Source organism: Arvicanthis niloticus, chromosome 2, assembly GCF_011762505.2.
Source record: "Arvicanthis niloticus isolate mArvNil1 chromosome 2, mArvNil1.pat.X, whole genome shotgun sequence".
Lineage (NCBI taxonomy): Eukaryota > Metazoa > Chordata > Mammalia > Rodentia > Muridae > Arvicanthis > Arvicanthis niloticus.
The window spans coordinates 52,603,737-52,629,010 of record NC_047659.1 but is presented as its reverse complement, the minus strand read 5'-3'; the positions used below and the strand labels follow the sequence as shown (position 1 = coordinate 52,629,010).

Below are 25,274 nucleotides of genomic sequence, written 5' to 3'. Positions count from 1 at the left end.
CTCTTGTTTTTCTTAGAGTTTTCTCACAAGCACTCAGAATTCTCAACATACGACTTTATTCCTGGACTGTGTTCCAACATAGATGAATGGCCATCGAACCCTTCTGTAATTTTTCGTGTGTGTGTATGTGTGCGTGTGTTACATTTTTTTTCTTTGTGGAGGTTATCAATTTATAATGTGAGACCCCCATTTTTTCCAGAAGGTATATATTTTGTGCAAGACAATTATTGGACATTTCACATTTTTTTTTATTCCTCTGTCAGTGACAGCAAGCTCTTGCTGATGTGACTGCTACCTTGTTATGATAAAACACTAACTTTGAAAATCAAGATGTTCTTAGAAGGGAAATTTAGGAGTTAAATCCGGAATTACAAAGGTAAGGAGATTAGTCACAGAACATCAAACTTGAGGTGGACAATCTCATGCTCCATGAACTGATTTAGAAGAAGAACAAAACCCTTACTGTAGCTTTTAGGATTCACACACCGCAGCTCCATGCCAAAGCGCTGCTCGTTTTATAGACCATCTACGGGGAAAATTTAATATATGATCTCCTTTCTTGAAAGAAGAAATAAGCCAGCTGAAATATTCTCACAGAAGCCAAATTACAGCTCTAGCCGATTCATTCCATCTTAGTGGGAGGGGAATAAATGTCACTGTCTTTGAAACTCAGCACTCTTGAGAACAGCAAATTATTTTTTCCTAACATCAGGTTCAATATTTGTTTCTCAGTGTGGTTTAGCGTTAATGATAGCTAATTTTCTCTGTGATGTGGAAATAACTTCCAGATATTGTAAGGACTAGAAGGAAACACTAAATCGAACCAGATCAACTGGGCACTGTTATCTGACCACTCAAGTGAGCTTTTATTGGGTCTAGGGAAATAACTAAATATGTCTGTATTATCCAGTTTCCCATTCTGTGAATGGCTCATACTAAGTGGAGGACAGAGCCCTACATAATCTGCGGGCAGCTTCTCTATAGCAAAGCAGTTTTCACCAACGATCAAAAAAAGATGATGAAATTAATTTTAACTCTTTTTTAAGTTCCCATTGTCCTTCCTATTCTGGACAAACTTCAGAGAGAGAAAGAGAGAGAGAGAGAGAGAGAGAGAGAGAGAGAGAGAGAGAGAGAGAGAGAGAAGAAGAAGAAGAAGGAGGAGGAGGAGGAGGAGGAGGAGGAGGAGGAGGAGGAGGAGGAGGAGGAGGAGGAGGGGGAGAGAGAGAGAGAGAGAGAGAGAGAGAGAGAGAGAGAGAGAGAGAGAGAGAGAGAGAGAATGAGAGAACTGGGGGGAAAATCCTCAAGATAAGAGTTAATAGGAGATCAAGGAATTTTTAGACCATTGTTTTTGTTTCAGTTTTAACGAGTTTGAGTAAAGAATCTGAAATAGAGATATAAACTATTCCATGGCCATAAGCTTTCTGTAGTGTTCTACTGGAAAACAACAAGTAACCTACAGAGGCTCCTCTATGGAAGATTCTCTTGGAATAATACCTTTAAAACTCAGTTATAGAAACTGAATGACTGAGAGATGCAGAGCTCATGTGTGGCTGATCCCCTGTAAGTATAACCACACCAGAGTTCTTTAGAATTGTAAGAGAAGTTACAATGGGCTGTAGTGGCTATTATAGGATAGTATCTGACTTACAAGCTTTAATCGTCAGACGGGGGTCGTCTCAAACACTGCTGTGTCTGGGAACAATGCACCTGAATGACAGTGGCCAGTGTCCATTAGTTTGACGTACAAGACGGCAGAGGCCTTCTGTACTTTTCAAAGGGCATGCCCACCAGGCCCTCTCGTCATTCCATACCACTTAAAACTGCATTTTCTGCAGCTAGTGGAATAATCAGAATAGGATACATCTTCTTAGTCAACTTGCTTCATAAAATATCAAGTTCACAAATTCAAAGATGGTACTTTAAAGAAAGCAAAACAGGAAGTCCTAGTACAGTAGGAGGCCTCGTTGCCTTTCTCATGGATACTTTGCCTTTATTATTTTGTTCTAAACCAAATCCAAAGGTGGATGTTTTATCATGCTCTTTATGAATTATGATAATTTCTACTGAAGCTTGGTGTAAAATCATGCTACCTGTATGTAAATGCATGTTCCATCCTGGGGACATTGTAATAGAATATTTAACTATGCTTTGCCCCACCTAAAATTCATGTTTAAGGTTATCTCTCCAAGTAACTCTCCATCTCAGATTTACTTAAGAAAGTATTTTAAAAATGAAATCGATCATATTGGTCACCATTTGTGTTACACTCTCCTTGAAGTGGAGAAATGCTCCAGTTTTTATTTGTGATTTGCACAATCTCATTTTTATTTATACAAATAAGGCACAAATACTATTGACACTTCAAATAACATTGCCAGCTTAAAAGTTGAAGCGCACCTCTTCTCTTTCATCCCCGGTTGCATTCCTTCTTATAAAATTAACTAATTTATTTTAGTTTAAAGTATATTATAAACTTTTCTATTTAGTTTTGTTTAAAATTAATTTATTTGTTTTAGACCTCCATCTCTTCTTCCTTTACACGTGTGTCTGTGTGTGTACATGTGCATGTGTGTTTTCTTCACGAACACTGGACTGTTTTTCAGAAACATCTATAGTTTATGTCTAAGCTTAACCACACATAGGGAAAAATTACAATACTTAAGTAGATTTTCTCTGAGATCCCTAAGTTAATTTACTTGGATTTTATAGATTATTTGTTGGTCAACTTTTTGTTGATTTTTGTCAGCAAGTTTTCTGGCTATTCTTTGAGAACTATTTTAGAATATTGATAGTTACTGGATTTATGGCTATAGGGAAGATATAGTCTTCTCTATATGAGCTGTTCTATATAAGCTCTTCCTTATATAAGATAATTTTGGCTGAAAACTTACTAGATGTTTGAACATGGTTTATTTTAGCATAAATAATGTGTTTCTGGTTACAAAAGAAAAATTAGAGGATAAGCCATGGCATTTTGTAAATTTACTACATGTAAATACGTGCACAATACCCTAGATTAGGACATAATACCATTCATCCTCTCACCCTCTCACCCTCTCACCCTCTCCCCTCCCTCATATTGAGTCAGCTAGATCATTAGTGTTTGAGAAAAATCCATAAGTATAATAAAGTATTCTGTTGGTTTTTAAATCATTTTCATGTTTTTCCCTGTGTTTTTTCATAGTTTGCTATAAAAATAGACCAAGTTGAAGATTTTCTGCAGAATCCTCATGAGTTTGAGAGTGCTGAAGCCTTACAATCACTTCTTCTGCTTCATGACCGACATGCCAAAGGCAAGAAATGGGGCTTCCCCCCTTCATCTTAGCTTTTGCAGATTTCAAAAATTGTTAATACAGGATTCTCATGAAAGGCAATATTTGGAGTTTTTCTACTGTTATACTTTAGTTTGTTTCAAGAAAGGATAAACAGATTTGCTTTTGGCCATCTTCTGAAAGAAAGCACTACTTGTAAGTGACCCCAGGGAAGGTAGGAAGGGCCTGTGGAAAGTTTGCCTCTGGGTGTTCTAGAGCTTCATCCATGAGGACAGAGGTTGCTATACCTCCATCCCCAGCATCTCTCAAGGTGCACAGTACCATGGATCTTTAAGCTATACTCACTGGTTGGATTCAGTAACTGTTCCATCTAAGTGTAGGTAAATGAAGACCAGCCTTTAAACCTCAACCATAAGGAAAATCCCCTTTCATTATTTCAGTGAAAAAGAATGTAGATGAAAGTGTAATAAAACATGAGGCAGAGTATTTTCAACTCTCTCAGAGTACCTAGTAGTGATGATTGAGTTTCAAAGTATGGTCTTCACCACAAGAATCTGGGGATGGCCAGGACTGATGTAGAGGAGGTATCATCTATGAAAATAATGTGGATACGTGGTTGGGGGAAGGTTCCTTTTCTTTTTGAAATGTATTTTATTATCTGTTACTGGGCCTGAGTAAAATGCCTTCATAGATTTATCACAAATTTTTATATTGTTAGTGTTTGTTTCATTTTATTTTGACTTTTACAAAGACTCCATGTAGTCAATATTTGTCACTTTTAACTTGATTTGATCCCCCAAAAGTTTGGATCCCCCAAAAGTTTTCCCTAATGGAAAAGGAACAAAGCAATAAAGTGAATTTAAACACACACACACACACACACACACACACACACACACACACACACTGTATATTGCTCTCCAACTCTCTATAAAATAGTTCTTCATTATTAATTGCTTGCTACAAATTTCTCAAAATAAAGTGATTAATAACTGTCTTTCCAGTGTAAATTTTTATGGCAGCCTACCAAATGCATAGATGTGTTTTTCTGGTGATTTCTCTGTCACACCTGTCACTGTGAGATATAAACAGTGACAGTAGACTCAGCACTAAGGCATCAGCTGGCTGTTTTGACATGGCAGCAGTTATCTCACTGGGTCCCCTGAGGCTGAGCTGAATCACTTAACATTCCTGGTAGGAGGCTGGAAGAGACTCAGATCCAGTGACCAAGATGGGTTCTATGGCCTCAATTCAATCTCACCCAGCCAATGTGATTATCACACAACTTTACTCATGGAAACAAAGTAACTTTATCCCATGGAAGTGGGGACTTTCCTGTAAACATTTGGTGAGGAAGAGGAGACTGTTTAATATTCCATTTTCTGCATTTGCTGGCATCTTCAAATTTAACAGGGTCTGTGGCACAAAGGAGCCAGCTGACAAAGATGCATCAAGTTTTTATTTGGAAGCCTGAGGCTATGTTGTCCTGGTATCCAGGTGACAATGGAACCCTGTCTTCCTTTTCAGTGTAATCTCTGAGAGTCTACTGAGCCTCATCTTGGGTTGACAAGATCAATGAAATGCTAGCTGAACACAGGAAACATACTTTGTCTTTGGTGGCATGAATTTTTAGATTAAAACTCTGTGTGTGATACTTGAATGATTGTAGGGGGCAGTGAGCAAAAGAACTGGATCTTAATGAATAATGCCCAATGGTGGCTTCAAGAGCTTTGTTTTTATAAGATGGGATTTAGACTAATCAGCCCATTCAGTGGGACGTGATTAAGATGATATAATTTGAAGTGCACATTAATGCATAAAATTTCTGATTGCCAGGCAAGGGCTTTGTATCTATTATCATCATTAAATTTATGGGAATAAAGTGTGAGCTAGCAATTCTAATAAATTTCTGAGTTGTTGAGCAATTGAGTTGTATAAAAGTGTATGTCCTGATGACAAAATATAGCCAGGAGCTATGATGAAACTTACCTCCAACTGTCCCTTTATTTCATTTAGCTTCACCTGTGTGACCACTATATCCCATTGCTTAGGTCAGAACAGGATGGGTTGAGGTTTCTGCCTTTTGGAATGTTTCAGAATGTTCCATCAGAGTACAATGCTTTAGATAGCCGAAGACTAACATAGCCTCATCCATCTTCTCTCCTTTGGAGCTAACATAGTCTTGTTAGTCTTTTTCCAGAAAACAGTTTCTTGATTACTTTCCCGTCTTCTGTTTTGAATTCAATGACATAGAAGAATGTTTCTGAAACAGTTCTTGGTGAGGAGCCCAGGGTCCCATCATCATATGGTGCTAGGGTCAGTGGCAAGGGCAGTTATTAGCTGAATAGCCATATGTAATCTTACCGCCAAGGCAAGAGCTATAAAGGAAAGCAGTGTTGTTCAGTGGAAATGGTTAAGAGGAGTATTGCGTTCAGTTTATACTTTGAGTAACTGACAACTGACAGGCCTGAATATGCATAGAATAGAGGTGGAGAGGAAGGGAGTTGAGGTAAATGGCATTCTTGTCAGAGGAAATATGGGAGAATATAAAGGCAGGGGACGTATAAATGTGTAGGGAATTTACAGAGGCAAGATAGAGCCTTTTGGAAAAGGAAGCTAGAAATTAGGGTTGTGCCAGATGGGATAATCTACTTTAAGGGATCTAGCTCTCCACTTTAAGGCAATAAAGAAGATAGAGAAGGAGAGGGAGAGAGAGACTATATACATCTATATACGTCTCCTGAAACAAATGTCTGTTTATCTTAGACAGGACACTAATGATAGACTAAAGAAAACATTCATACATTTAGCTTGGTGAAATGATAAGTCTATTGGGTTAACTTATGGAAGCAGAACCAGAAGCATCTTTAGGGAAGCCACTTCACCAGGGTGATGACTTGTAAAAGCTGTGTTCCTGCAACTTTCTGCTGAATTTGCAGACAGATTTATTGAAAAGACTCTTGCCTAATAAACATTTACAGCTCACATAAGCCTCCCCCCAGAGAATGTTGTGGATCTTATAACTTTAGAGCTCTTGGGTCTTGTAAGTTTAGTGAAGTTCCTGTACCTCATAAGTATTTTAGTTTCCTGAGTCTCAGGAGCCTTTCTCCTACCATCACAAAGGATTGGGAGAAATACCACTTACAACAAAGCATGTTTAAAAAGGTCTCTGTGGGTAAGTGTGAAGAATGGGCGAGTGGGTTAGAGAAAGGATTTAGTCAAAAAGAGTCCAGGTAGCAGGTGACACTTTGCATCAAGGGATGAAGAGAAGCAGATATGCAGAAAGTGGGATGGTAGTGTAAAATAGAAAAATAATCAATGGTAAGATAAGGGAAGTCATATGTCAGAGAATTCCTGCTTCTGGCTTGTAAAAAGTGGACATACTCTAGGCTGTTTCTCCAATTGATGCTGATGTGTAGATCTTCAAAGCACTGCTCTCAATCCTATCCACCTATCAATGCTCTCTCCCCAGATGTTTCTTCAGTTCTTAGGATTTAAGCCCCCATTCTATAGTATACAATACAATCACTATAGAGGCTGTTAACTGGTGATCCATTTGACAGACATGTGTTTGATCACATGGGCTAAAAAAAAAAATACAGGAATTGCAAAGCATTTAAAATGTTTATACATTTAAATTCTTTTCAATATAGCTTGTCATTGATATGTTATATACATATGATGAAGAACACAAAAACAACTGCATGGATGTTCATCACTATATTATTTTTTTCTTTCTAATTTTCTTTTAGAACTCTTAGAAAGATCTCTAGTCCTTTTAAACAAAAGTCAACAACTGGCTGACTTCATAGAAAAATTCAAGTGTGAAGGATCTACTGTGAATTCTGAGCTGATCCAGGGAGCTCAGAGCAGCTGTCTGAAGATTGACAGCCTCCTTGAACTTCTGCAAGACAGGAGAAGGCAGCTGGACAAGTACTTGCAGCAACAGCGGCAGGAATTATCTCAGGTTCTGCAGTTGTATCTGTGGGACCAACAAGAAAACCAGGTAACATAAATGGACATCAGATGAAGTCTCAGTATGGGCCAGTTGATTATTATATGGCCTTGTGATGTTCTGAAATGGTATCACAATTGCTGTGGTTGAATATGCTAATGTCTACCATAAGGGGATTTTCGATTAACTACCATGTAGCTTTCCCAAGTAAATATGCATATGAAAATGAAGATTCCCATCTTTGTTTCCTCGTCATATAACACTGCAAATGGAGGAATGCATAGGTGAACATTTGAAAATAAGTGTTCTATTATTGAATTTGTGATCTCCCCTCAAGATCATTACTTTGGGCTTTTTATTTTTTTGAAATTCAGAAATGCTAATTATGGTTGCCTGGGAGTCAGAAAGATGGGCAGAACTGTGCTAGATTGCTGCCGATGCCATTAAAAACAATCTGTAAGTGCAAAAGAGAGATGGATTTCCTGTAAGACTGGTCACATTCTTCCCCAGTGATAGAAGGTGGAACATTGTCGGGTGTCTGGATGTTTGTGGTTATAGGAGTTTAGGATTCTGTGGGTTTGCAGACTCAGTAGAGCTCATTATTCAGACTGGAGGCATACTGTAATCATTTCAAAGGTATAGTGGTCAAAGGCCCTGATCAAATGGTTGGTATATTTATTGCAACATTTCTGTTTGCTTCAATCCCATGCTCACAGGTGTATAAATTCAGTGGCAGGAAATCATCTGGGGGCTGCTCTCCTGGTCAGGATACATAGGAGAGGACTTTTCTATGTTTCCTATTTCTATGATGCAAACTAGAAGACAGACATACAGCTAGAAGGATATGTGTGACAAAGAGAAGTTGGTTCTTATTTCAGGTACACACACACACACACACACAAAAAGATTTAATGTCTAACATTTAGATTTTTACTTATGGAACACCCACTATGTGCTATTTCCTATTACAGGTGTTGCAGATACACACAACAAAAGTCAGTGTTGTTTTTCTTAATGAATTTTCTTCCATTGTTTTTCTCAGTCTTTGATATTTAGTGGTAGGTAACTCTCACTCTAAAGGAGAGTGTCTGGTGAGCACTAGGAAGTAGAATCTCTGAGGCCTACTACTCTAGTTTGAATAGAATACTCTCAGTTAGGACATCTAAGATGTCACCAGGATTTGTAAGGTGTATCACAGCATGCAAAATCAGTGTCACTTGAGAACTACTAGACTGCATGATGAGAAAGTCACAAAATAAGTGAACAATGGCAGGTTCTATTTGAAAACCCAAAGGCATATGAGAGTTGGCATTGCTCCATTAATCAGATAAGCCTCTTGCAGAAGCTGCCATAGGTTGGAGACCCAGTATAGACCCCTCCAGGTGTACATTCGACTTGTGTTCTGTTACCTTCTCTTACGGGCTCATCCTCTCTGTAAGCTACTTCTTCCGGCGTCTCTCCTGCTGGCTCCTGCCTGCTTCTGATGCTGTACTGCCTGCTCCTCTTTTCCTGATCCCATCTTCATCCCCCATCCCACCTTCACACATGTGTTAGTTAGTGCAGTCATCTTTCACTGATGATGGTGATTTACCAAGATAAGCATCCACTCAAAACTGTTCATTAAGTCAATGTTCCTGAGTCTTTGTCTTTCCTGTCACAAACAGATCCATTACAGCTCACTCTCTTCCCTTCCTGCTTCCCCTTTCTCAATTTATCTTCTCTGGCATTGAGTTCTCTCTTATCTATGACCTGCCACCATGTTCCCAGAGTGACTGTCTTTTTTAAGGGAGTTTCTCAGTCATCTTTTTCTTCGTAGATGCACAGTTCAAACCCCCAACTCTGTTTCCAGGACAGACAGATGTTCTCATGTACAGAAGGTTGTCGCTCATTTGGATTGACACAGAGACCCTTCCTCTCCAAAGAAAAACCTCATCTAAGAGCATTTTGCTAAACAAGAACAATTTCTCCAATGATAGAAATACAGCTATACTTTTTATGTTATATGTTTATACCTAGACATAGGCTTTACTTATTTCTTATTTTTAAGATGGTAATTTTGCCTTCCCACTTTATTGCTACTAAACTAATCAGCCACTTTAATCCTGCAGTATAAGAAAAATCAGAATTTAGAAAGTTCTAAATGAAAATATACTAGCTCAATTATATACTGAAGGAAAATTGAGGTTATCTTGATGACCTAGGGAAACTGGGATATTTGGTGATAGCTAGAGTCAGGTATTGTAGGTTTACCTCCTCTCCTTCCCCTCCCTTTCCCCTCCTTTCCCTCCTATCAGTCCCTTCCCCCCCTCCTCTTTTCCTTCTTCTCCCCTCCCTCCTCCTCCCTTCCTTCTATCCCTCCCTCTTTTGTAGGTTGGATTTGAAAAAACACCCTTCAATTTTACAGAAGTTTTCAGTTGATAGCGTAATTGAGCAGAAGGTAGAGAGTGTCTATACATCCCACCCCAGCAACCATATTATCAGCATCCTCTACCTGAAGAGGACTTTAGTACCACTGATGTTCAAACATTAAGACATCATTATCATCTAGGGTACTATATTCACTGAGGTTCAGGCTCGGTGTTGCATATTGTGTGAATGTGGACAGATGTATAATGGCTGATGTCTGTCATTATAATACGATGCAGAATAATGAAGAATAATGACTGTCCCTCAAGTCCTCTGTGCTCGGCTAGTTTATCCCTCCCTCCCCAGCTGTGTACACCGATCTTTTTAACCTAGATTGTGTGGTTGAAATCATATGTTATGTAGCTTTTCATGCTAACTTACCTTTCACCCAGTAATAAGCAATTAAGTTTCTCCTCTATCTTTGCATGACTCAATAGCTGATGTCTGTCCAGGGCTGACTAATATCCCATTGTCTGCATATACAACTGTTTATCCATCCATTCACTTGCTAAAGAACATTTTAGTTGATTCCAGGTTTTGGCAAGTGTGAATAAACAGCCATGTGTAGGTTTTAGTGTCAAGTTATATTTCAGTTCATTTGAGTAAATAACAAGGAGCATGTGTTGGACAGTGTGCTTAGAATATGTTTACTGTCATCCAAAGTTAGCTATGTATTCTACTAGCAATGAATAAGATTTCTGTATTCTATTTCTCTGCCTACAGTGGATTCTATCAGTGTTTTTGGATTCTGGCCTCTCCTGTAAATATATAGTAGTATTTCATTGTAGGACCTTATCTTTAAGCTGAGAATAATACAAAAGCAGAGAGTTAGTCTAAAAACCAAAATGCAATAGCATGCACAAATATATAATACACACTAGTTTCTTTGCTTTCTCTATTCAGTTAAATGAATTCCTTCTCCAGGTTTAGTGTTAGTGATACTATACACACCGGGGCCCCCTGATGGTATACATTGTTAGATGCAAAAGGCTAGTAAGAATATATATTCATGGAGAAGATGATGGATCTTTCATTTGTATTCCATTCCTAACAGTCCTGAGCCAAAGCCAATATTATTATTGTATAAGAATAAACACTGCTTAAATATAACTCACTTGTTAGTAAGATGGTTATTGCCTTAAATAAAAGGTTTAGACGTGTGCTCTTAAAACAGTTCATGGTACATTTTCTCTTGCTAACTGCAGTGCAGCAGCAAGAGCAATTAATAATAATAACTATACTTCATGCTTATAAGAACACACAACCTCCGGCCAGACTGCTAGATGGGTTTAAATTATGGCTCCACCATTTATCAACCAAGTAACTGAGTCATTATTTAAATTCTCTGAAATTCTATTATCTTTAAAAATGTATATAATAACAGTAATCACCTGGAGTCTTATTATGATGACCAAATCAGTTTTTATATGTCTAGTACTTGGGACAGTTCTGGGCACATAGTAACTGCTGTATCAGAACAGCGAGTTTTGTCTTTGTACCTTAGAGGGAGAGTGTAGATCCAACATAATACCCATCCTACCTAGAGCAGGGAAAGGTTGGTCTTGGATTGAAGGACAGTCTTGTTACTTATTTTGGATTTATACAAGTAAAGTCAAATAAGCAGCTTTTATAATTTTAATAACCATATTCATTGATGGGTACTCAATTACAGATTTTTTAAAAGACATTATTCCCCTAGCTTATTACATACTAATTTTCATGTGTTGGAAGTGTGGGAAGCACCATTCATTCAGATGATGGTGGAAGCATCTAGCATATGGTCTGCCATTTTAGACTTTTATTCCAGTACAAGTCTAGTCACATTTATAACATTATATACATATACATTCACATACATATATATACATATATATACATATATATACATACACACACACACACACACACACATATATATGTATTTGTGTGTATGTGACAAAAAAACATAAGCAAAACCAAAGGAGCTCAACTAAATATACTATATTGTAATATGGCTTTTATGGATTTGGCCACATAATAGAAATATCCTTGGGTCAAAAGCAGAATACAAAATTTGATGAGTCTATAATATTGATAACTTAAACAGTGTCTCCTTGATGATGAGGTGGAGCCTCTCCAGTTTCTCAGTGCTATAAACAATTAAGTGTGCTGTCTTGATTGTTATCAGTCTAGGTAGACATTAATGTCGTGTCCAAAAAGCTTAAAATGTTCTGTTCACAGTTCTGTAGATGATACGGTGCCATACTTGGCAGCGTGGACACCAGATTGAGAGATTGCTAGGGAGTTGAGGAGAAGGACGTGGTATTTCTGTACAGTGTACCCGATAATCCTAGAACATGGTGGAGACATACTTCATAAAGGGAGAGGCTTGTCTGTTCTGTGCTTGTTTTATGGAGCATAAGGACTGTGAACAGATACATTGATAAAATGGCAGCTGTCAGTCATTCTAACCACTTAAGAAAAAGGGAAGGGAGGTGACTAATCAGAACCAAGACTATGGAGTCTGACCATCTGAGTCATCTCCTCTAAGAATTATTTGAGACAATTGATACTTTTGTGACTCTGGGTGCTTGTGACCTGATGCTTTTGAAAAGGTCAGTTAATTCTCTTTGGGGAAGGAAGTTAAATGACCAGCATGATAGCAACTAGAGATGTTCATTGCTTATAGAGGAAGGTAAATGAAAACAAACTCCCTTTCTGTCTTATTTGGGATGTGATCATCTGAAAAGCACACTCCCTGGGCGTCCCCTGTATCACCATTTTTTATATGTAAGACAGTGTGCACATGTTTCACGCCGACAGATGAGCAACCTGCCCTTTCTGTTCAGCCATAGCAGCATCTTAGTTTGCAGATAATCTGCCTCATTAATGAAAATCAGAAGCAGTGTGGAGTATTTTGTGCATAATTAATTATCTTGGCAAGAAGATTTATGAATGTAATTTTTCTCAATTGTTCCAATCAGGCATAAGTGAGGCAAACAAATATACTAAAACTAAGTTATTCATGGCCCCTTTATGCAAGGCAATGCCAAGGGCGTCTAGGAGAATTAAGACGGTGGCAGGCACTCTGGTTTTACTACCTAGGATGCACCTCTGTATATTTGTGTATGTTTTTGCAAGGAGGGGAGAGTAACAGAATTCACTGGGAAGGTTTTATGGTTCATAATTTGAGGAGAACACAGCCATTATCAGACACTGTATTCCCTATGAGCTGCCAAGGTGGCATCTGAGATGCTCTGTAGATGGGTAGCTTCGGTGAATGTAGTCTTGTGCCTATGAGGCATCTGCAAAGCTTGGTTTGTGTATAAACACACACTTGTGTTTATTTGTGTGTTTTCTGGTACATGCTGCTGCCTTCTCATTTGCTTTAGAGTCTGAATGAATGGCCAGCTTAAGTTAATATGAGACAGCATAGACAGGGTTAAGAGGGATTAAAAAAATTCTTCTTTAAATACATTTTTTCTAATACTGTCTGCTATAAGGCAAAAATAGGGGGAGTAGGGGGGAGTTATAATTAGCTTGGTGGTATTGGAATCTGGGTGTTTGGTCCAATTGCAGACATAAATAACAATCCATATGTCGTTTAAAACATCACAGAATTTAATTTTGACACATTGGCCATGTCTGAAATTCTTTTTAAATTCCTCTTTAGCAGGAAATGCAAAATATCTTAAAGTTTGTAGGAGAAGCTTGCCATTCTGAAAGCAATAGACATCTGCTGATTAGAATGCAGACCATCATTGCTTTCAGGCTGGTCGAGGACTCCAGCACAGGTGCTCCGGGGCAGAGGGCACAGATACCTTTCTAGGTTTTTATACTTATTAGCCTCTGTGTACTACTTTTCTTTGTGTAAAATGAGGCTAATTATGGTAGTTATCTGGTCACTTGTTATAAAAAATAAAGCCATAATGATGTATATAAATATATGAAATACATAACACTTAGAGCATTGCTTGACATATAAATGTTCAATAAATCTTCAAGTGTTCATTGTATGTCATTTTCGAGCTGTAGTAAGAGCTGGCACGAAGCTGCCCTGTAACTAGATCCCAGCTCATGTCTAAACTGCTGGATGAGTTAGCCTCACTCACCCTATATGCGAGACAATAGAAGCCGCTGGGTATCTGGCCTAGTTCAAAAATCATCCTTCTCTGCAAAGTAGTTAAAAAAAATCAGCTTCTATTTCTGTGAAGAGACACTGCAACCAGAGAGATTTATGAAAGAAAGCATTTAATTGGAGCTTGCTTACAGTTTCAGATGGAGAGTCCCTGGCCATTATGGTAGTGGATCGTGACCACAGGCAGGAATGGTGCTGCAACAGTAGCTGAGAGCTCACATCTAATTCATAGAAATTAGAGGGAGCATAGAGCTGGTCCTGGCACTGGCTTTTGAAACCTCAAAGTCCATCCCAGGTGACATACCTCCTCCAAAAGATCACACCTTTTAATCCTTCACCTACTGGGAAGGAACCCTTCAAATATGTAAGCCAATGGTGGGGCGTGGTGTTCTCATCCAACCTACCACAACCTCTTTAACGCTGCCTTTTAGCTATTTCTTTAGCTCACTTGTTATACTTGTTATGTTTGACCACATGTTCATTAAATTCATTTTGTCACTTTTATAAATTATCCATAATCAGTCCTGCTGCGAAATATTAAATGAAAGATTCCAGAAATAAATAAGCCATAACATTTAAATAACAAGTTTTTACAGTATATTATTGTAGTTAGTTCCATTGGGGGTGTGTATATTTTCAATGGGGAAGTTCTTCTAACAACTAGGGTTAGAACTAAAGCTGTATATGAAATTCACCAAGTTGTCTGGCTTAGGAGTAGGGATGGTGATGTGAGAGAGTCAAGCTGTGGTCTCAGTATAGTTGGTCCAGATCTCCAGGTTCCTAAGAGTGTGTCTTAGAGATACTACTGCTGTGATGAACACCATGAGTAAAACAAGTTGGGGAGGAAGGGGCTTATTTGGCTTATACTTCCACATCACTGTTCATCATAGAAATAACTTAAAACAGGGCAGGAGCCTGGAGGCAGGAGCTGATGCAGAGGCCATGGAGAAGTGCTGCTCACTGGCTTACTCTCCATGGCTTGCTCAGCCTATTTTTTTTTTTTAATAGAGCCAAGAACTACGAGCCCAAGAATAGTACTACCTAAAATAGGCTAGGCCCTCTACCATCAATCACTGATTAATAAAGTGCCCAACAGACTTGCCTGTAAGAAAGAAGGCATTTTCTTAAATGAGGTTCGCTCCTCTCAGTTGATGTTGGCTTGTGTCAAGTTGACATAAACTATCCAGCACAAAGTGGAACTAAGTTGTGTACCTATGCCTTAGGTACCTTGAACCCTGTGATTCATATTGTATAGGACTCTATCCCCTTTCTTGAATAAAGAGATTTTTCCATTGCTCTGAATTTCCCCACAATGAGCTAGCGGTGTTATTGAAAATAAAAATTCAGATCTAGAGACTGTTTTATTCACAGGACCACACAGCTTTTCTGTTATCAAATAGGTGTAGTTAACTAGCCTCCCTAAAAACAAAAACAACCCCCGAACTTGAGGGCAATGTGGAAAAGGAAATGGCTCTAGTATCATTATTTTTGGAATACAGATGCGAGAGGACATTATATGCTAATATAAACAGAATAATTAAGTAGATGGCTTTTTAATTTAAATTTTAGGTAGGAAGATTATCTGTGAGGGTATTTATAAAGTAACCAGTTTTTCTCATGACGAGCAGTCCAGCTGCCTGCCACCTGTCACCAGATGCCTAGGATTTGAGAATCCGAGAAGATAATGATACTTTCCTGCTGACTTCAGTAATTTGAGAAAGGCTTCCAAATTCTGCAAAAGAATGTGACTGTTGTCTTCCTCAAACTTGAAACTAGGCCCCCAGATAACAGGCTAAAAATTGTATCAATCCCAAAATGTTTCTAAAAATAGAAACTCAGTACAAAATTTTGGCAATATTAAGAGAAGACATTGCAACAAATCTAGTTTTCAACTTCATAATTGGCTTAACCGAGATTCCATAATCAGGCACAACTGGGACAAAGTGATTTAGACTGTCCCATTCTGCTGCATGGACAGGTTTTATTTATAGCCAAGGAAAAAAGGTAACCTGGACAAAGAGCAAGTGTCTTCTACAGAGATGTCTGGACTAATTACTCATAACTGTCTTTTTTGAAGGTGTTTGAATGGTTGGCTTCTTGTGGTTGGCTGAAACACCACCCCTTGTGACAAGTGTAGGTCAGCCTGTTTGCACATCCAGCTATGATCCTCTGTGTATTGAGAAGCCAGTTTAGACCAGATGACTTGACTGCACAGCAATAACCCAACTTCCGAGTCCTGTGGTACAGAATCAGCACTCTGGCTTTGTCACCTCTTCTGGTGGACGTTTCTCTAGTCTGCTTATTGCCTCCTTAAGCACATAGCACTTTTGACCAGATTGCCTAATGCAAGATAAAGACAACTGTTTCCTCTGCTCTAAGCAAAAGAAAGAAGAATCAAAGTAGACACAGGAACTGTGACACCGACTATAATTGCAAACATGTTGGCGTTTCTGGTAATTGGATGGAAGACTGTCAAAAGTACTTGGGCCGAGGAAGATAAAAAACAAGAAACAAAACAAAAAAAACCACAGAAAATCTGATCCCCCCCCCCTTTTTTTTTCCATCTGAACAGTAGCTGGTTCTGTGCCAAGAGCTGTTCTGTACAAGGAAGAGAAAAACCAAAGTAATTTGAAGAGATCATTATTTTTAAAAATGTGTTTCTGTTAAGATGGTTAGAAGGCTTTGTCTTTTTCTAGCTCACCTCCCCTAGAATAGTTTTAAATAAAGATAAAAACTAAACCTCATCTCAGTTTCTAGAACAATTTGCAGAGAAGAGAATCAGGTTGCTTGTGGCAGTCTGGTGCGGGGGTTTCTGGCTTCTAAGGCCCTTCACCTTTTTTTGCTTCCAGACTTTTCATCTTTGACCTTCACAGGACATTGTCTGCTGCTTATGTCCTCTGTGTTTTAGATTTGCAAAAATAGAATTCTCAGTTTGTGTGCTTCCAGTCACCTCTGCCCATAGCCGGTGTCTGAGGGCTTGACTCAAATGCTTCCAGTATCTTCTCTAACTGCAGTTTCTCTTGAGCCCCCTGGTGGTGCTGTCATGTCCAAATCAGACCCTATGGCTGCAGCCTTACCTTACAGTTTTTGTTTTAAGAATGTTCACAGACATGGACGTCTCCAGAATTTTTTGTTTCAATAGAAGGGTGTGATGGGAAGAAAGATAAGTACTGGATCAGAAAGCATGCGGCCCAACCACAACATTACTGCCTCCAACCCTCCTTGCTGGCCGCATAAACTTGGGCAAGTGATTCACCCTATCTTCTCTCTTTCCTCATTGGTTGCCTCAGTTGAAGGAAGAGGTGGACAGTAGCTGAGGTAACATTATAAGGTGTATAAGGTGCCTGATGCCTCTGAGAAGCTCACCATCTTCTCCCCTTACTTTCTCATTCATTTCTTTCAGTAGGCGTGGTGGAAGTAGAATGTTCAGCTGATAAGCCCTTCCTTGTCCAAGGCTAGCACACACAGCAGTCTTTAACTTCCTGCTTAGTTCTTAGTCTGGTTCACTCCTCCAATTCTTATACACCTTCAGTTCCTCACACTGAAACAAACTGAACCTCCTCCACTCAAAGAGAGCAGGGTGTTCTTTTTTTTTTTGTTTTTGTTTTTTGTTTTTTTGTTTTTCATTTATTTTATTGGATTTTAAAAAAATTTACATTTCAATTGTTTTCCCCTTTCCAGGTCTTCCCTTCAGAACCCCCTATCCCATCCCCCTCCCCCCTACCTCTATGAAGGTGCCCCTCCCCCCTCCCCCCCACCTACTCCAGTCTTTCTCTTTGTCTTTCTACCCTGACATTCCCCTACACTAGGGCATGGAACAATTTCAGGCCCAAGGGCCTCTCCTCCCACTGATGTTCAACAAGGCCATCCCCTGCCACATATGCAGCCAGAGCCATGGGTCCCTCCATGTGTACTCTTTGGTTGGTGGTCCAGTCCCCAGGAGCTCAGGGGGTCTGGCTAGTTAACACTGTTGCCCCCCTCCCCCATAGGGCTGCAAAACCCCTGAAGGGCTGGCTCCTTCAGTCCCTTCTCCAGCAAAAAAGCAGTTTTTAAAAGGCTGAAGTGAATATTTCTGCTGCATCTTCAGAGGCATCTAAAACCATCTTCTAATACTTAGCTGATGAGATCAGTCAACTTCTGCAAAAGACTCCTTAGATATTCTTTATGTGGAAGTCCCTGAATGTTTACTGACAGATACCTCACTCTGCCCTTCTCCTACCTGGCAGAATTTTTCTGCCACTCTCCTTAAACCTTAGAGATAATACTGGATTTTTATTAGCATCCCAGTCTTCCTTCTCTCCCTCCCTCTGTCCTTCCCTCCTTCCTTCTCTCCTTCCTTCCCTTCTTTCTCCTTCCTCCCTCTCTCCCTTTCTTTCCTTCTTTTTTCTCTTCTTTCTCACTTTCTTCCTTCCTTCCTTCCTTCCTTTCTTTCTTTCCTTCTTTCTTTTTTGTATCTTTATTGACCCACTTCTGTCTGTCTTTACCAATGGATTGTCTACATCCAATGGATATCTCAGGCACACAAAGGATCTGTCCCATATCTTCTCTGACTCAGTCCTGCCTCCTCTAAAGACCTAGAAGCCATGTTAACCAACAGAGAGATAGTAAGTACATGAGTTGAGTCAAACTGGATGGTAGGCACTGACACAGGCAAGGGAACGTTTTCATTTCTCCCCTACCCTACTGATTGATACACAGAACCAATTTCTAGTGAGTTCTCTAAATGTTTTTTGTTCTTTCTTCATCCCCACATGCCTTCTATTCTGCAGAAGTATTCACTGGCTGGACTCATCACTCAAGTTTTTTGGACAGCAACTGATGCAATTTAAAGGCTTATAAAAAGAACCCTTGGAATAGCTGTGCAGCTGTCTGTAGTAACTACTTTGTGGGATGTAATGAATGATTGACTGGGTATCAGAGCATTGTGGTGGATACTCTTGTGGTTATTTAGAGTGTCTTATTTTAGCCTGAGAAGGACTCTGAGCCCGTTTGTGTGCATCTCACAGCACAGGTGGCAAACCTGATCTATGAGACGGCTCATATGTCTGAATGCCTCATGATAAGATGTAATATGCTAATGATGATCTACTTACTTCAAGCATTCATACCAACTTGTGTTTCTCCCTGAAGTGTATCTGGTCAGGAATAAACAATGTGTAGATCTAGAGAGACATGAAAGGCAGGATGAAAGATACTGAATATCACCATAGTTTCTATCTCCAAAGCGTTGTTCAGTTAGGAGTAATAGCTTTTGAAGGGTGAAATAGTATCAGCCAGATCTACAGGATGAAGTCAGTCAACACCAACACCATTTAAAAGTTAAAACAATATGTTGCAGCAGTGCAGACCTTCAATCCCAGTACTTGGGGAACAGAGGAAAACAGAGCTCCATGAGGTGGAAGCCCACCTAGTCTACGTACCAAGGTCCAGGCCATCTGGAGCTATATAGTAAGATTCCATATCAATAGAAGAAGAAGGAGGAGGAGAAGGAAGAGGAGGAGGAAGAGGAAGAGGAGGAGGAAGAGGAAGAGGAGGAGGAAGAGGAGGAGGAAAAAAAATCTCAGAATCTCCCTCCCTTCTAGGTTTCATCATCTCTGACATGTGTTAGATGACAAATATTTGACTCGCAAATTAAATAGGATTATCTGAGGCTTCAGGCTTCTCACCTGTTTAGGGAGATTAATGAACACCTGCTTTCTCCTTTATTTCACTCACTCAGTGTCCATATTAGCTGGCCCACAATAAAACATTCTTGAGATATCTACCTCCACCCCAACTTTAGCTAGGAATAGAAAACACTCATTTCTGGTCCTCAACAACTAAATAATCTCCAGGAGTTAGTTATTCTCATGTTCTCTTTGAGGAAAACCCCCAAATCATCCCTCAGCTCACATTTTTTTTTTTTGTAAATATTCACTGGCACTATTGTAAAAAAATATTTTATATAAAAGTAAAATAAATTTTAGTGTTCTTTAAGTGCCCTTCTTTGGGTTCTTCTATGTACTTTGTACTTATCTTCTAATTGGATATCAGAAAAAAATGGCTTCAAGGAATTATAAATATATAAAAATACTATATACATGTTTATATAATGTGAAATATATATCACATAGTTTACCAATATTATGAAGAAGGTGAATTTCACAATAAAAATGGCTACAGGGTAAATGTGGGTATTTTGTTTGCACTGATAAAGAGCTAACATTTTGGTAAGGTGGAGAAACCCCGTTGCTCTATAACTTATTCCCTTTTCTGTGCTGGGAAAATGCCAGGTTAGTCCAGACCTTCTGCTCTCAAGATCAGCTGCTACATCAGCTCCCTCCCGGCCCACAGGCATCTCACAGGGGTGAGCCTCTACTGCTGCCATCTGTGGAGCATGAGGCACATTTTCAGTTTGGAACTTTAGACCTGACACCCTTTCCTCAGCCTCCTGCTTCATGTATTCCTTTCTGTTACAGGAGCTGGAAGAAAGCCCATGGCTGTGTAGACAAGATAACCAAGGCCTCAGAAAGACACAGTATGACTCTTGGCTATGCCTACCGTTTTGTGCAGGCTGCCAATTTTCGTCTTTGAGGTTGGCAACAGTATCCCTAGACGACAGGGCTGAAAGACTGTAGGTGACATGAGCATAGTAGTGGGGCACAGCAGAAGAGCATGGATTTTGGAATTATGTACGCTAGGGGTAGATCCTTCCTCTGCGGTTACCATCTGTCTCTGGATAAACTGCTTTGGCTCTCCAAATTCATTTACTTCTTCTGTACGTTTGTATGATTATATTGCTCTTGTTGTGGACTTACTGAGAAAAACAAAGATGATGCTCTCAAACCAACTAGCCACATATCTAGTTTATAGTGCAGTCTCTTATAAATTAGTCATTCTGATAGGATTTAGGGATAATACTGTACAGAAGCAGATAGTACAAATCTAGTTGCATTTCATTTGATGGATATCAAGGTTCTTGTGTTCAGGAGTCTTAAGTCAAAAGTCTCACATCAAGCTTTAATATCTCTTAAAATTTGGCCTCACTGAAACTGCAACACTACAGACTTAATGATAGAATGCTTGCTGGGTCTGTGTAAGATCTTGGCTTCAGCGTCAGCATTCCTCCAAAGTTAATTAATAAAAAAATTAAAGTAAAAAAAGTATTTATTGCTGCATTCAAGTTCCACGCTATCTGTTGCCTTGACACTGTGTGTCTGTCATGTGTTGTGAGTCAACTATACATGTATCTGGTACCTGAGTCCTGTTCTTACAATATCAGTGGAGTTTAATAACTGTTTCATTTCATTTCTCAATACAGATTCCCACCAGTGACTGCAAATGAAATACTTTTGTATTTTCTTTTTGTGTACTAGAAAATATGATTCCACATATGCTGTATAATATCTTTAACTGGGTCTGTATGACTATATTCAGATTCACGTTTATATATAGAAAGAAAGTTGTATTTGAAAAGGAAGCAAGATGTATGGACTGCATGGGAACGCACTGTGGCTTTTGGAGAAGATGCTGACTCATTTCCTCATGCCTTATAATTCACTGAGCTGCTAAGCAGCTGATGCCTGTGCTTTTCTCCAATTATTTTGTCTTTTTTTTTCCTTAAGCATTGAGAGGCTGAAATAAAGAGAACATTAAAAACCTGGATGATACTAACATCATATATATAAGATTATGTAGAAAGAGATTGAAATACACTGTTTTGAAATGTTGCAGTACTATGCCTGAGTTTAAATACTCTATCCTGATCATTTAAATATTGGTTCTTTCTTCTCACCTCTTTCCCAGGTTTCTTGTTGGTTTCAGAAAACAATAAGAGATCTGCAGGAACAGAGTCTGGGTTCATCACTTTCAGACAACAAAGAGCTAATCTGCAAGCATGAGGACCTGACAATCAAAGCAAAGGTAAGATACATTAAAGTAAGTGGAAAGTACAAATGGGATTGCTCTTGGAATATGCTTGAATCATTTATAGGGGACAAAAAGTGAATAATCCACTGATTGCATAGAAATAATCACTAGACCATTAGGTAATGCCAGTAACTTCTAGAGTAACAGTAAGCAGCCTGTACACACACATACACACTCATTCACACACATACATACACACATACAATCATCACATACACACACACACATTTTCACACATACACACATATAATCATTCACATACACACACAAATACATACTCATTCACACACATCTACACACACACTCACATGTCATAATTATTGTCTACTCTGAGTATGAGACAAACCCCTAAGAAGTTTATCAATTTTTTTAATGATTTGACTAAAACAAAGCAGAGGCTTTGGGTATAGAGAGTGGCTTCATCAACGTTACATCTTATCCCAGGCACAGGGCCAGAGAGGACATGCAAGTCTGCTGGTTACAGAGCAGCTCTGTGCACAGTGTTGAGTGCACTTGGGGACCTTTACCACTTAGAGATTTTCTTCAGCCACTTCGAGGCTCTTCTGTTTTTAAAGACAGTATATAAAAGGGGACCATTGAGCAGAATGTCCCTAGCTCTTATCTAATTCTCCCTCCCCCTTACTCCTAACTAGCCTACGTTCAGAGGCTATGTGCTATGGTATGATGGGTTGTATCTATGTACAACAAAAACAAAAACCAAAATACAACAAAATGGGGTTTACGTCCCTGCTGTACCATTCAGAACATTGGGTACACATTGCTTCTCCATGCCTCATTTTCATAGGCACCTGGAAACAGGAAACATAGGAATTTGGGGGAAAATACTTGTGCAAGTACTCACCTGTGAGTAGTAGTCCCCAAATATTGTTTGCTTTTCCATCCTTCGGCCAGACTTTCAGATGGTTTTTCAATAATCTCATTCCTTTGAGAAAGGATTCAATTTTTTGTATGTCCCAAATAGGATGCAGCACACTGCATTCTGGGCTCATGTTTCTGTGTGGGCATGTGGAGAGGAATGGGATGTCACTTTCAAAGAGAATTGATCAGAAATAAGGCATCAAGTAGGGGTCATTACTGAAACTCACGTAAGTAATCAGGTTTACGGGAAGGCAGGTGCCTGCGCTTCCCACGGCGAGGCTAGCCAGCAAGTCTTTTCTAAATAAATTGCAAAAATGTCTCGATTGTTTCTTTCTGGAATACATTCAAATCAAGAAATGAAGTAACTTCCACAGCTCTCGGTTAGGTCTCGGGGTGTGTTGAAGTAGTTGAGCTGAACCTTGAAATATGAGTCATTTTTTATCTATGCCATCTTTACTTAGTATTTTCTATTCATATATGTATCTGAAAAGGGAATAGCAAATGCAGATGATTTTAAATCCTCCTTGGATGGTACCACCATAAGTCAACTTGATGTCCTAAGGCTTAATTGCAGCCTTTGAGGTCAGAATCAGTTACATGTTCCAATCTTGGCTCCCATGGTTTCAACCCTCCATTCAGTTCCGCCCTTTGCTGTTGGTGATATGTGAGGTATTGGGGCCCAGGCTTCTCAGTGCTGGCTACTCAGAGTCCTGAGAAATGCTGGGAGATTGCTGACATCCGGATCTCATTGCCAGAGAATCTGTGTAGTTGTTTGGGTGCATAAGACTTAAAAAATAAAAATAGAAACAACTCACTGTCAAGCTTAAAATATTAGCGTTTTTAAATTTAAAAAAAAAAAAAAACACAAAACAACAACAGAGTTTGGCTCTTCTAAAGCCTGAAAGGTCTCAGGGGCTGCACAGGTGGCTCAGTGGCTAAGAGCACTTACTGTTGTTGCCGAGAACCAGGATCCAGTTGCCAGCACCCACTTGGCAACTTATAACTGTTGATTAGTTCCAGGGGATCCGGTGCTATCTTCTTGAATTGTATTTACATGATGCACTTACGTACACGGACACAAAATACCCATACATCCATCTACATAAAATAAAAATAAATAAAATCTTAAAAAAAAAAAATCTTCAAACATCTGGCAGCCTCAAGCTCACCGTTCCACACAGACATAAAAGGTTTTGGTTAGAGTCCAGTATTACCTGTTTTTTGGTTTTTTTTGTTTGTTGTTTTGTTTCGTTAGAAAAGACATGCACACCCAAGAACTTCCCACAGACTTCTCCATTTCCCTTTAATGATTAATATACCTCATCTTCCTACCTGTTCCTGTCTTGCACCTGTGAGTAAGCATCAGAGTTTGAGAGCCAATGGGCAATGAGATGTCCTCCAAACAAGGGAGCTGCTCTGTGTTCGAGATTGCACTGCAGGGAGTCAGATGAGAAGGGAGGCTGAAAACACTTCTCCGAGTGCAGTGAGAACAGAGATGACTTTAGAGGCAGGTCCTAGTCCCTTTGGCAATGGAGGTTATTAATCTGCATCTTCTAGGGAGACTTACAAGCCATGCAAGTGTCTCTCCCAGATTTCCCATTAAGCCTAGAGGCAGAGCCTGTGTGTAACAATTCCCCCATAAAGGCTTGTATGCATGCTAGAATTTACAAGAGACTTAGAGGTTTTATTCACACATGCCCACACTCTTGTGGTTTTTACAGATGAGTGTATATTATGGCTATATTATGTATTGTTGTATGTATGTATGGTTGTATACATACATACACATACATATATATATACACATATATACATGAAATACTGAAAGTAGGTGCTCACACAAAATCATATACATGAATGCTCACTGTAGCAGACAAATTATAGAAGTAACTCAGATGTATGGATAAAATAGTGTAGTATATCTATATAATGAAATTTCTCAGCTCTAAAGAGAATGAAGTCTTACACCACAGTGAAAACAGACCTGGGAGAAGCCAAACATTAAAGGTCAGTTTGTGTCCGTTCACTTATGTAATACATACAAAAGAAGGAAATTTATAGAGACAGAAAACAAATCAGTGGTTGGCTAGGGGTGGGGGAGGAGGGTATATTGACTGTCTGATGAGCCTGATTTTCCTTTGGGGACCATGGAAATTATCTGTGACACACAACATTGTAAACTTACTAAACATCACTAAGGGTAAGTTTTATAATCCTTTTATTTATTTTATCGCCATTAAGAATCCATACACCAAGCATTTACTGAACATGGTTGTATATGAACACGTTTAATCCTTAAAACAACCAGACAAATAGGCAGCAATTACTGTCCTGCTTTTACAAAAAAGAGAATAAAATTGGGTCCAGTTTTTTTTTTTAAGAGTCTGAGATGGCACCAGAAATACACAGAGGTGTTGAATTTTATCTTTATGTCTTATACTTATTTCCAATATTAAGAAATACATATGTACCCACATACTGTGTATGGTATTAATTTTATTTTTTATTTTTTATGGTGTTAATTTTCTATGATTAGTTTTATTTATTTTTTCACAAAATAAAACTGTATTGTTCAATTATAAAAACAGAATAAGGCTGGGCAGTGGTGGCGCACGCCTTTAATCCCAGCACTTGGGAGGCAGAGGCTGGTGGATTTCTAAGTTCAAGGCTAGCCTGGTCGACAAAGTGAGTTCCAGGACAGCCAGGGCTACACAGAGAAACCCTGTCTCAAAAAACA

The 25,274-nt window shown here is 39.1% G+C and overlaps 1 protein-coding gene across 4 annotated transcripts in view; it reads left to right on the top strand.

Moving 5' to 3' along the window:
• Ccdc141 (coiled-coil domain containing 141) overlaps window positions 1–25,274 on the top strand; it is a 160,129-nt gene that overhangs the window by 41,915 nt on the left and 92,940 nt on the right. For all 4 annotated transcript variants that reach the window (XR_013108661.1, XM_076928944.1, XM_034496603.2 and 1 more), the window contains 3 exons: window positions 3,185–3,293; window positions 7,025–7,278; window positions 21,536–21,652. Coding sequence is in view for 3 of the 4 variants with exons in the window: in XM_076928944.1 (XP_076785059.1) it covers window positions 3,185–3,293; window positions 7,025–7,278; window positions 21,536–21,652 (480 nt within the window). In the remaining variant the exon portion in view is untranslated. The remainder of the gene's footprint in view (window positions 1–3,184; window positions 3,294–7,024; window positions 7,279–21,535; window positions 21,653–25,274) is intronic.